At 38.3% G+C, this 12,962-nt stretch overlaps 2 protein-coding genes across 3 annotated transcripts in view; one reads left to right on the top strand and one right to left on the bottom strand.

Annotated features, from left to right (window-relative positions):
• Nucleotides 1-12,962, top strand: part of DLGAP1 (DLG associated protein 1) — a 770,938-nt gene that overhangs the window by 144,721 nt on the left and 613,255 nt on the right. The window contains exon 3 of one of the 2 annotated variants that reach the window (XM_043443645.1): nt 6,316-6,403. The exons of the other annotated variant lie outside the window; for it this stretch is intronic. The gene's annotated coding sequence lies outside the window, so the exon portion shown is untranslated. The remainder of the gene's footprint in view (nt 1-6,315; nt 6,404-12,962) is intronic. 2 annotated transcript variants of the gene reach the window in all.
• On the bottom strand, nt 11,994-12,777 carry LOC122425345 (histone H3.3A). The gene has a single exon (XM_043443653.1). It carries the CDS (start codon nt 12,659-12,661, stop codon nt 12,251-12,253), a length of 411 nt encoding a protein of 136 aa, XP_043299588.1. The 5' UTR covers nt 12,662-12,777; the 3' UTR covers nt 11,994-12,250.

Raw genomic sequence — 12,962 nt, 5'->3', positions numbered from 1 at the left:
TTTAATAGTGATCACCTTTTGCTTAAAACATTAAATCCTCTCTTTGGTACAGTCTAGGGTTACAGGTACAGTGGATAGAAAATGGGCCACAGAAAACCATTGAAATGCTGCATTCATGATTTTCAGTGCTATAAGGGTTTTTCTGAGCTAAACCTTTTTGTCATAAAAATATTGATTCTGTATTCAGGAAAAAGAATGCGAACATAACATCTTTAACAAATGCCAAATGGTCTTATTCATATGTGGATAAAAATGAATCTTAATAATGACATGTAGTCTGGAGAGGGGCTTCCCAGATGACTCAATGGTAAAGAATCCACCTGCCAATGCAGGAGATGCAGGTTTGATCCTTGGGGTTGAGAAGATCCCTTGGAAGAGGAAATGACAACCCATTCCAGTGTTCTTGCCTGGGAAATTCCGTGGACAGAGGAGCCTGGCGGTCTAGAGTCCATGGTGTCTCAAAGAGTCAGACACGACTGAGCGTGCCCACATGCAGTGTCTAGAGAATTTGGTGTTCTGTGACCTAATGGTTTTGTCTTTGTGAATGGAAACCTCCAGGAGGGCACTGTGCTTTTAAATGAGTCAGTATTGTTTGGGTCTGTTGTTTAATCTGATTTTGCATGACATAGAGTTCTTATTTTAATCATTGTAGCTATGATCTCTGTTAATATTGTGATCTTTATTAACTCATAGACTGGATCTTACCTATCCTTTTTCCTAGAAATTAGGAGACTTGTTTCTGAGCCAAAGTTGACTGTCCACTCACCGACTCCATCACAGGCATTTTTGGAGGTATATTTGTAGGTAGTGTGTTCTCTGTTCCCAAGTGCATATGTGTGATGACCATGCTTCCTTCTTGGAGTCAGTCCTTACTTTCCTGTTTTCTTCTATCATCTTTCTCTGGGCAAAGGAGGAGCACAAGGCGGCAGCTTCCAGACATAGAATCATAATTACCTTTGTTCTTAAAGAGCTGCTTGACCCACCATAGATTCTGTCTCCTTTTTCCTGTCTTTTGAAATACTATGTGTATTGCAAGTTTCCTGGTGGCTCAGATGGTGAAGAATCTGCCTGCAATGCGGGAGACCAAGGTCTGATCCCTGGGTTGGGAGGATTACCTGGAGAAGGGCATGGCAACCCACTCTAGCATTCTTGCCTGGAGAATTCCACAGAGAGAGGAGCCTGGTGGACTACAGTCCATAGGGCCACAAAGAGTCAGACACAACTGAGTGACTATCACTGTCGCTTGGGGAATACTGTGTCTATTGTAAGTACAGCTTTATCCAACTGGGTAAGTGATAATATTCAAAATTCCAAAACTGTCCTCTTGTGGGAACCCATAAGTGGGCTCCAGAATCTCCTCTGCTCACTCAGGCTCTTGTTAATTCCCAGGAGGATGGGGACAGACCTCAGGCATTGAAAGCAGTGTTGGGCCTCTGCTGTGGGATGTTTGGTCCCATCTCACAGTATACCTCACCATCTTTTTAACCTGTGTCTCTCTTTTTCCCTTTGGGGGATAAACATCTTGAAATTTCTATCAGGTCTAATTTTTGCTTATAATAAACTGTGATACAGAGGTGTGTGTGTGTGTGTGTGTGTATTTAACCCCAGAGCCCATTCCTAGAAAGATACTAGTTTAAAAGATGTAGGGAGATACTTGCTGTTCAGGGCATAATCAAAGAACACTATCATAGATATTTTTCTTCTAATTTTGTAAATAATGAGAAACTAGTGAACTGTTTTATTGTATGAACAAAGATAAATCATGAGAGTATGAGACTGACAACATACAAAATGTTCATTTGTTACTAAGTAAGCATCTCGCTAGAATAAGTCTACTGATCTGATTTAAAAACATATATTCAAGCAGCCAAAAATTAAATCAACTATAATCCAATAAAAGTCTTTGTTGTTCAGTCACTCTGAACTCTCTGACTCTCTGTGACCCCATGGACTGCAGCATGCCAGGCTTCCCTGTCCTTCATCTCCTGAAGCTTGCTCAAACCCATGTCCATTGATGCCATCCAACCATCTCATCCTCTGTTGTCTCCTTCTCCTCATGCCTTCAATCTTTCCCAGCATCAAGGTCTTTTCTAATGAGTTGACTCTTTGCATCAAGTGACCAATGTATTGGAATTTCAGCTTCAGCATCAGTCCTTCCAATTCAGGACTGATTGCTTTAGGATTGACAGGTTTGATCTCCTTGCAGTCCAAGAGACTCTCAAGAGTCTTCTCCAGCACCACAGTTCAAAAGCATCAGTTCTTCAGTGCTTAGCTTTCTTTATAGTCCAACTCTCACATCCATACATGACTACTGGAAAAACCATAGCTTTGACTAGACAGACCTTTGTTGGCAAAGTAATATCTCTGTTTCTTTAATATGCTGTCTAGGTTTGTCATAGCTTTTCTTCCAAGGAGCACAAGTCTTTTAATTTCATGGCTGCAGTCACCGTCTGCAGTGATTTTAAGTGTATGTTAAGTGATTTTAAGAATACACTAAAATATTTTCATAGCAGTGGCAGTTACTGAACATTTTGATAATGAGTGATTAGGCTTTTTGCTTTTATTTCTGCTTTCTAAGACCAGCCATTTATTGTGTATGTAATTAAAAATCTAAACAATGAGAAAAAATAATTTCCATAACAAGGGTGTTTTTCATGGTTGGGCCCATTTTTATGGTTGCTATTTCTGCTTAATTAGGGCAATTTCATATTACTTATGCTATTCAGCTTTGAACATTGAGTTCATTAGTGGCAGAAAATGGATTGAAAACACCTGTTTGTAATGTTTTAGATGAAAACCATTGAACAGTGATTTCAGTACATTGTGGGGATTTTGGCAGAAATATTTGTCACCTACTGAATCAGTCTGTGTGTAGGACTCTGACAAATGTATCTTAAACAGTGCCCCCAGCAGTTCGGACATACAGCCCCAATTTGGGATCTGCTAGCCTAGAGGCAGCTTTGACAAAATACCTTTGCTCTCTTAATTTTATTTTTTTGCAGTTTGAACTTTTTCTTCCTTTAGGATCAATGCTTCATAATTTTTTCTTATGATTATCAGTATTCATTAAATTTCTAAGTGTGTACAGAGCTAGTACCTTCTTCAGCTTCCTTTTGCCAGGAAAAAAATTCCAGCTATCGATAATTCCCTGTTAGTCCAGTGGTTAAGACGCCATGCTTCCATTGCTGGGGGCCTGGGTTTGATCGCTGATCAGGGATCTAAGGGATTGCCTCATAGCTCAATTGGTAAAGAATCCACCTGCATTGCAGGAGATCCTGTTTTGATTCCTGAGTTGGGAAGACTCCCTGGAGAAGGGATAGGCTACTCACTCTAGTATTCTTGGGCTTCCCTTGTGGCTCAGCTGGTCAAGCATTCACCTGCAATGTGGGAGACCTGGGTTCAGTCCCTGCGTTGGGATAGATCCCCTGGAGAAGGGAAGGACTACCCACTCCAGTATTCTGATCTGGAGAATTTCATGGACTGTGTAGTCGATGGGGTAACCAAGAGTCAGACATGACTGAGAAACTCATTTCACTTCATTTCAAGGGACTAAGATCTCACAAGCCTCATGGTGCAGCAATAAAGAAAAAGAAGATTTTAACTGTCAACTCAATGTGAATTAATAGTGAGATATACAGTACTACGTAGCACCATAGTTATGTTTCATACAATAGCCACAGTTGTACCTCCCTCACTGTAATTTCTGAGACCTATTGTTGGCATTAAATTTGTGTATATGTATATATGAGAAATAATCCAAAATATATTCTTTGAGGAATATATACCTATCAAACCTGGTAACAGCTAGAATATAGAAAGCTACTTTTTAGTAGGTCCTTGGGTCATCCTTTTTGTCCTGTTGCTGCTCCTCACGAGGAACCAGCCTCGGATGTTCTAAATGTTTGTGAACCCATGGACTGCACCATGCCAGGCTTCTCTGTCCTTCACTATCTTCCCTAGTTTGCTCAAATTCATGTCCATTGACTCAGTGATGCTTTCTAACTATCTCATCCTTTGCTTCTGTCTTCCTCTTTTGCCTTCAATCTTTCCTAGCATCGGTCTTTTCCAATGAGTGGACTCATCACATCAGGTGGCCAAAACATTGGAGCTTCAGTGTCAGTCCTTCCAATGAATATTCAGGGTTGATTTCTTTTATGATTGACTGGTGTGATTTCCTGGCTGTCCAAGAGACTCTCAAGAGTCTTCTCCAGCACCACAATTCTAAAGCATCAATTCTTTGGTGCTCAGCTCTCTTTATGGTCCAGCTCTCACACTGATGTGTTAATATCATTGAATAAAATGTGTGCAGATATGTGGCTGACTTCTTGGCAATGTCTACTTACTAATTATGTCTTCATTATCATATTTAGTATGTTTCAAAAGATTCTTACCCCAGACTGCTTTATCTTTTGAAAACTTACTTTCCAAGCTCTATTCATGATGAAGTCTTTCATATTCTATTTAAAGTTGCACACAAGGATTCTTGAGGAAAAGGTGTGTAGAGAGAAATATAATGAAATTATTCTCATCAGAGTTGGCAATCCATCTTGGTTTTCATTTTAATTCTCATATTGATTTTGTAGGGATCTTAACTCATACATAACAACTAATCCATTTAGATGTTAGCACTGGCTTAGTAAGCCTAAATCTTCTTCTCATATCGTAGACAATATCTCTTAAAATATTTAAAGACAAATATTTTCTTAACTATCGCATTTTATAGAGTTTCAGGATCATTTATGTAATTTGGAAAGCCCTTGAAGTCATCAATGTTTGTGTTGAAAAATGACTCCCAGAAATTAGCACTATACACCAGATGGGGTCCAATTTGTGCAGTCCAGTGAGATAATCATGTTCTTACTGTGTTTATTACTTCAGTTCTGCAGCCAAATGCCTCATTAGCCTTTTTTGACAGCCATCTATACAGTAAACCAATATTGAGCCCTAAAACCATATCCTGTTGCTTATCTCACTCATTTTGTTATTTTTCACTTGACCCACTATCCAAACAAGTGTTCCCCATCCTATATGTGGCTAAGATTGAGCTTATAAACAAACTCATTACACTTTTTGACACTCAGTCATGTCCGACTCTTCGCGACCCCATGGGCTGTAGCCAGCCAGGCCCCTCTGTCCATGGAATTCTCTAGGCCAGAATACTGGGGTGGGTAGCCTTTCCTTTCTTCAGGAGATCTTCTCAACCTAGGGATCAAAACCAGATCTCCCACATTGCGGGTGGATTTTTTACCATCTGAGCTACCTAGGAAGCCCAAGAATACTGGAGATGGTAGCCTATCCCTTCTCCAGGGGATCTTCCTGACCCAGGAATCAAACCGGGGTCTCCTGTATTGCAGGCAGATTCTTCACCACATGAGCTACCAGAGAAGCCCTTATTTCTGGAAGTAAATATTATCAAAAGACATGACAGACAAAACAGTCAAGATAGTTTATTATAGTGTGGACTGGTTTATTACATATTTCCTGTAATTATTTTCCGTGATCACATCCATCTTCTGTACAATATAAATTAGAGGCAGCGACCGTGGCAGAATTGGAGAGAATGCTCTTGTCTTTCAATGCTGGACCAGTGCCACAACCACAGATCATGTTGCTTCTACTTTATAAGTGCATAAATTTAGCAACCCTTTGGTTTTTCAACAAATATTGTTAAAGATTTGTTAATGCTTTAATGATGGCATTAGTGTCTTCCATGGCAAACCCCTTTTTTGAGGTCTGTAGCATTTTACTGTTTCTGAAATGCTGGCAAAGTTTAACATATATCAAATGTATTCCTTCAGTTAGATTGCAGAGAAGTTTGATGAGCTTAATTAAAGTTAATTTATGGCTGTGTACAACTATTTTCCTTTCTACAAGGGACTGATTTATTGGAGTGGATGTTGTCCTTACTTGCCTGTGCCAACTCTATTCATGAATTATTTTGTCTCATCATCAGAAAAATGTATAATGTTTACTTTTGTAAAAAAAATTATAGATATTTTTAGCAATTAGGAATACTGATCAGGTAGATTATTAATGAAAAGTTTTAGACATTTCTTAGTGGCATAAGTACTTTTGATAAAGTAGGATGATTTTTTTAAGTAGGATGATTTTTGAGTTCATTAAATTAACCACCATTCTTACAGGACTTTCACTCAAAAAAATCTGTGATACAAGACAAAATCACAGATATAGGAAGTATAAATATTTATATATATGTTCATGCATGCATTTATCCATATTTTTATTTCTGTGTAGCATGTGTGTGTGTATTAACCTAAGGAATTTAAGAAGTGAGCTCAACTTTGTGTTTTCCAGAGAAACCCTGAATACTTACTTTTCTACTTACTGTAGAAAAATAGCTGTGATGTGGGAAATCATATAAAACAGAAGCTGACACATAATGGTGAGTGAAAGCAAATTATGGTAAATATAACCAGCATCCATGCAAGCTTTGTAGATGTAATACATTTTCTATAATTTGAAAGCAAGCAAACAAACAAAAAAACAAAATACTACAGTGTACTCTAACATTTCTCCAGTTTTTTTGTATCTCAGAAGCAGTTGCCTTCAGGCCATTGACATAGCATTGATATAAATTTTGATCATCTAACAGGGATTCCTTTTGGAGAGTTCAAATCATGAAAGCCAAAACTAGGATAAAGTTAGGTAGTTTATTTCAAAATTAATGTATTACTAATATAATTATTAATATATTAGCAGGCAGAATTAATATATTTCTTGTAGGCTGTGTCACTATTTAACCAAAGGCAATTTTAGGATTAGAGGGAGATGGATATGACTGAGGTCATTAAAAACAGAAAATAGGCTTATTTTAGGAGAATGCAGTGATTGGAATTAGTAATGATAGCTTAACATTTTCCTGATGATTCTGTGTCAGAAGGAATCCATCATTGAGTATGTCCTGTCAATTCTCTGTGCCCATTACTGTCAGATTCGCCCAAGTATAAGATGGGGGTTCTTACTTATTTTATGATTGGCAAGATAAGACGCATGGAACCTTCTGTAGAAAGAAATCTAAAAAAGAATGTGTCATTGTGTTGTTTTTATCAAACTCTAGAAAAGTGTACATCCACATATGGTAAATTAATGTTTAAACTTAGTACAAGCCAGTGAGGAGTTGGTGAGGCGGGAAGAGGGAAGAGCAGTGTGGAATTGTGGGAGTATCCCTAGCCTGGGAAAACACTTAAAAATAGACTATTCACATGCTTTTGAACAAGTAATTTATTCATGCTGGACCTCAGTTTTCTCATCTGTCTTAAGTGAAGCCATGAATCAGAGATAAAACCTGTTTTGTTCATTGGTGCAGTACAAGAACTAAGATGAGTGCCTGGCAAGGTTGTTTTTCCATTAACATTTGTTGAATAGATGAAAGAATGAATGAATAATTGCCAGAGTAGGTAGGTGGATTCACATTCAGTTGTGTCTGACTCTCTGTGACCCCATGGACTGTAGACCTCCAGGCTCCTCTGTCCATGGGACGCTCCAGGCAAGAATACTGGAGTGGGTTGCTGTGCCCTCCTCCAGGGGATCTTCCCGACCTAAGGATCGAACCTGTGTCTTTTATGTCTAACCTGCATTGGCAGGCGGGTTCTTCACCATTAGCGCCACCTGAGAAGCCTAGATTCACATTATATACTTTAATTAATTTTGGCCTTGAAGGGTTGCCAGGACTTACGCATGCTTAAAAAATCTGAAAACTATCTTATACAGATTAAGATTTCATTCAGTATTAGGAATGTGAAGTTCTTGCTAAAGTTAAATAGCAACCAAAAGCCAGTGTTCCTTATTTGATAAAATCAATTGAGAAGAATGTAAATGTCAGAAAACTGTTAGCAATATTTCAAGAAAATAAGAACTAAGAACAGTGCCTGGCAATTATAAAATGTCAACTTATTTTTATTCATTATAATGAAAAATAAATTGGGCAAACTATTATATAATAACTTTTATGAATAAATCAGTTTTTTGGTTAAAAAGCAATCACAGATATACCTTGATAATTTTCATTGTAGTAATATCAATTAGCATCAATAAAATTGTCTGACATGGTTTAGTTGAATATATAAAATATAAAATTAATGAGAATCACAATATTGGCATTATATACTTAAGTTTTATCCATATTTGAACAGTTGAAAGTCATTTTTTATTATTTATAAATTTGATTCAATAGGATTTACCTGCTTTGCAAAAAAATATTTAATTAAGGAAATAGCTGATTTATTTATATTTTCTTAAAGATATTTAGAATGTTAAACACATTTAAATCATTTTTTTTTAAGAATATTGTATGACCAATGTTTATTTTTTTTTCTCTTTTTCTCTTTTTTTTTTTTTTTTTTTTTTTTATTTTTTTTCCAGTGGGTTTTGTCATACATTGATATGAATCAGCCATGGATTTACATGCATTCCCAATCCCGATCCCGATATTTTTAAAATAAAGATATAGGCATTCAAACATTTGGACTATGGGGAGACCAGATAATTTGTTTACCTACAATTATGTCTGAATTTTACTCATCATGCACTTTATCACTAAGACCAAGATTCAATCAACATTTTGTTTTTAAAGCCCATGAAATCTTTCCCACATAAAAAGGTCCTTTAGCTAGTACCTTATGCTTAGTCTAACTTAACAACCTCTTGTGATAACCAAAATTATGATAGGCACTTCACAGCATCTACACATATCAGATTATCATCTTGTACACCTTAAACTTATACAGTGCTTTATGTCGACTGATCTCAAAGCCGGGTGAAAACACATGTTCACAGCCTCTTGCAATCACTGTAAAAAGACATTACTTGGTGCATCTAAAATGCCCAAGACTGGGGATAATGGCCAAGAAAAAAAAAGATGTGTTGATACCAGTGCCACTTTTGGATTTAACCTAATATTATCAAAAGTCAAAACTTTAAGGATGTTTAAGGTTTTTCATTTCATAATCTATCGCCACATATGTTACTCAGAGGACTCTGAAGTGTTAGTACTTCTGTTTGATGAAAGAAGAGGCATAGAAAATTTAAGTGACCTAAATATAGTCACACAGCTACAAGGAGCCATTACGAACTGAAATCCAGGTCTGCTCCTCTTGCTTCCTGATCATTCCCTGTGACCCCACGGCCCATCCAAAGCATTGGCTTCACATATGGCAGCTTCTGGTAGGATTCTAGCTTGCCCGAGCAGTGACTAGACAGACCGTACTAGTGTTTACACTTGCATCCAAGGATAAGATGTATCCTGTATCCAAGGATAAGGATTTTATGCTTGTTTTGGAGAGAAGAGGTAAAGATTTGTGTTGTTCACTTAAGAGAACCATGGCACTCTTTCAGATCATCATTCTGAGAGTGGAGGTGCTATTATCACAATGGAAAATAACCCTCCCGTGCATATTTATCTTACACAATGTGCCATATTGTGTAAACTATAGTTTGTAATGAGGACATTATTATCAATACAAACAACAGCTACAACAGACACAGATGTAGAATGGACATGTGGATCTGGGGTGGCGGAAAGGGGAGGGTGGGATGAATTGTTGGAGTAGCATTGACAGTATACACTATTGTGTGTAAAGTAGATAACTAGTGGGAATCTTGTGTAGCACAAGGAGCTCGGCTTGGTTCTCTGTGATGACCTAGAGGACTGGGATTAGAGGGGAAGTTCCGGATGGAGGGGATACATGTATATGGATGGCTGATTCACACTGCTATACAGTAGAAATATCACACTATAAAGCAATTATACTTCAATTAAAAATAATAACAAAGAACCAAAGGTAAGGAAGGCCTTTTATTATCATCTAAATCAATTTGCACATATGCAGAAATCAGAAAATCAAAAGCTGTCTTCAGTGTCAGGTCCCATAATTAAAAGGCTATTGGACAGTAGATTTGTAAGATAAAGAAGGTGAGGAAAAGGGTTTTAGAGGACTGGGCACAGAGTCAGGGCACACACTGTATTTCTAATTACTAAAACTCCATAAATAGAATTTGAAGCCAATGTTATTGCTATTTGGGCAAATAAAAATTCAGGCAGCCTAACTACATAAAGGGAAAGTAGCAAATAGCTTTGTGCTATCCTTCTGAGTTCTGACACCATAGTATCTCTAGAAACTCTCTGGGTTACAGTAAGATGTGGTAACAACCCACTACACATTATTAGCACTAAATAACCCCAGAAAAGATAGTTACAGCAGCCAGTGCAATTTAAAAAATGGCTTTTAAAATATGAGCCAGCTCTGAGCAGCTTTCTTTTAAGATGCAGAAAATAGTCTATGGTTCATGTACTAATCTACTAGACTTCCTTCATGGAGCACATGGTGTATATCTTCCCCCCACATGAAACCCATACAAACTGTTATTACTTTCAGAATACGAACATGCTTTGGGTTCAGTCAACATGACATCCAAAAATTATCAGTTAAACAGTGTACACTGGCTTACAAACATGTGTGAATGTGTGAAGTTTGATTGTAAATAAAAATTGAAGAATTCCATAGGCAAGTTTTGTGCAATTCCATGTGTTTATTGGAATTCTGTTTGGTGGAAGAAGCAGTGTTATTGGATTAGGAGGCCCTCTATTCTCCACAGTCCCAGATCAAAGTCTGTCTGTTTTTCACAGTCCTCTATGTCACCTACATTCATAGTAAAATGATAAAAAAAACTCACTACACTGAGAGGGAGAGAAACCTTCCACAGTTTTGGTGACAACATTTTATTTCAACTTTTTCTCCTTTTTAAAAACCAACATGAGCTAACTTGTTAAGAAAGTTTCTTATGGTTAGAGACTATTTTCCAAGCTTAACAAGCAAGCAAAATAGGTAATGAAACTAAGACCATTATTTATGAATATTTAGTAAATAAGATATTTCTTTAAATATTACTTACATATTTCATTTATATATGTATAAAATGTTCTACATATATGCATGCCTGTGTAATGTATGGGCTTCCCTGGTGGCTCAGATGATAAAGAATCTGCCTGGAATGCAGGAGACTCCAGTTTGCTCCCTGGACCAGGAAGATCCCCTGGAGAAGGAAGTGGCTACCCACTCCAGTATTCTTGCCTGGAGAATTCCATGGACAGAGGAGCCTTGCTGGCAGACTACAGTTCATGAGGTAGCAACGAGTCAAACACGACTGAGTGACTAGTATTATATGTAATGTATAGTACATATTTATATTTGTGCACAAATAAAAATGTGTATGAGTTCAGTTCAGTCGCTCAGTCATGTCTGACTCTTTGTGACCCCATGGACTGCAGCACACCAGGCCTCCCTGTCCATCACCAACTCCCAGAGCTTACTCAAACTCATGACCATCGAGTTGGTGATTCCATCCAACCATCTCATCCTCTGCCATCCCCTTCTGCTCCTGCCTTCAATCTTTCCCAGCATCAGAGTCTTTTCCATTGAGTCAGTTCTTCACATCAGGTGGCCAAAGTACTGGAGTTTCAGCTTCAACATCAGTCCTTCCAATGAACACCCAGGACTGATCTCCTTCAGGATGGACTGGTTGGATCTCCTTGCAGTCCAAGGGACTCTCAAGAGTCTTCTCCAACACCACAGTTCAAAAGCATCAATTCTTTGGCGCTCAGCTTTCTTTATAGTCCAACTGTCACATCCATACATGACCACTGGAAAAACCATAGCCTTGACTAGACGGACCTTTGTTGGCAAAGTAATGTCTCTGTTTTTTAATATACTGTCTAGGTTGGTCATAGCTTCTCTTCCAAGGAGCAAGTGACATTTAATTTCATAGCTGCATTCACCATCTGCAGTGAATTTGGAGCCCCCCCAAAATAACATCTGTCACCGTTTCCATTGTTTCACCATCTATTTGCCATGAAGTGCTGCGGACTGGAAGCCATGATCTTTGTTTTCTGAATGTCGAGTTTTTTTTTGTTTTTTTTTTTTTTAAATTTAACAGGTTTATTTATAATTGTTATAAAGTTGAACTGCTGAAACTTGTTCACTGAAACATTTTGACTTTCATTAATGCTTTATGTCCCCGCATTTATATTAAAAATTCACACACAAATGAAAATGGAAAAACTGCCAATACCTGATTTCTGTCCCCTATTTTTCCACTTGCAATCATATACTTAGGTACCTTTTGACCCCATGGAAAAAAAATATCTAACGTTCAGAACTACCAATAACAGGAAGAAGAGAATTTTTTTTTTTTTTTTTTTAAAGAATGAAATGTTTCCCATCATAGTGGATTCTTAAGCACGTTCTCCACGTATGCGGCGTGCTAGCTGGATGTCTTTTGGCATAATTGTTACACGTTTGGCATGGATAGCACACAGGTTGGTGTCTTCAAAAAGGCCAACCAGATAGGCCTCACTTGCCTCCTGCAAAGCACCGATAGCTGCGCTCTGGAAGCGCAGGTCTGTTTTGAAGTCCTGAGCAATTTCCCGCACCAGACGCTGGAAGGGAAGTTTGCGGATCAGAAGTTCAGTGGACTTCTGATAACGTCTAATTTCACGGAGTGCCACAGTACCAGGCCTGTAACGATGAGGTTTCTTCACCCCTCCAGTAGAGGGCGCACTCTTGCGAGCGGCTTTTGTAGCGAGTTGCTTCCTCGGTGCTTTACCACCGGTGGATTTGCGGGCAGTCTGCTTTGTACGAGCCATGGTATAGAGACCTCCTTATTTACCCCCCTTCTCCTTCGGCTGGAGCTCGGCGAGCTAGAGGCGGCGCTGGCGTTGGAGAGCGACGGCGGCGCGGCGGCGGCTGCGAACACTGAATGTCGAGTTTTAAGCCAACTTATTCACTCTCATCTTTCACTTTCATCAAGAGGCTCTTTAGTTCTTCACTTTCTGCCATAAAGATGGTGTCATCTGCATATCTGAGGTTATTGATATTTCTCCTGGCAATAGATACATAGAAACTATATTCCTTTTTTAAAGCATTACTTTTAGGTTAAAGGTGTCA

The sequence above is a fragment of the Cervus canadensis genome, chromosome 23, assembly GCF_019320065.1.
Source record: "Cervus canadensis isolate Bull #8, Minnesota chromosome 23, ASM1932006v1, whole genome shotgun sequence".
Lineage (NCBI taxonomy): Eukaryota > Metazoa > Chordata > Mammalia > Artiodactyla > Cervidae > Cervus > Cervus canadensis.
The sequence above is the reverse complement of the archived record's forward strand: the minus strand, read 5'-3'. Positions and strand labels throughout refer to the sequence as shown.

Coding starts and splice junctions, on each gene's coding strand:
- LOC122425345 (XM_043443653.1), bottom strand. CDS start 12,661: ATGGCTCGTACAAAGCAGACTGCCCGCAAATCCACCGGTGGTAAAGCA.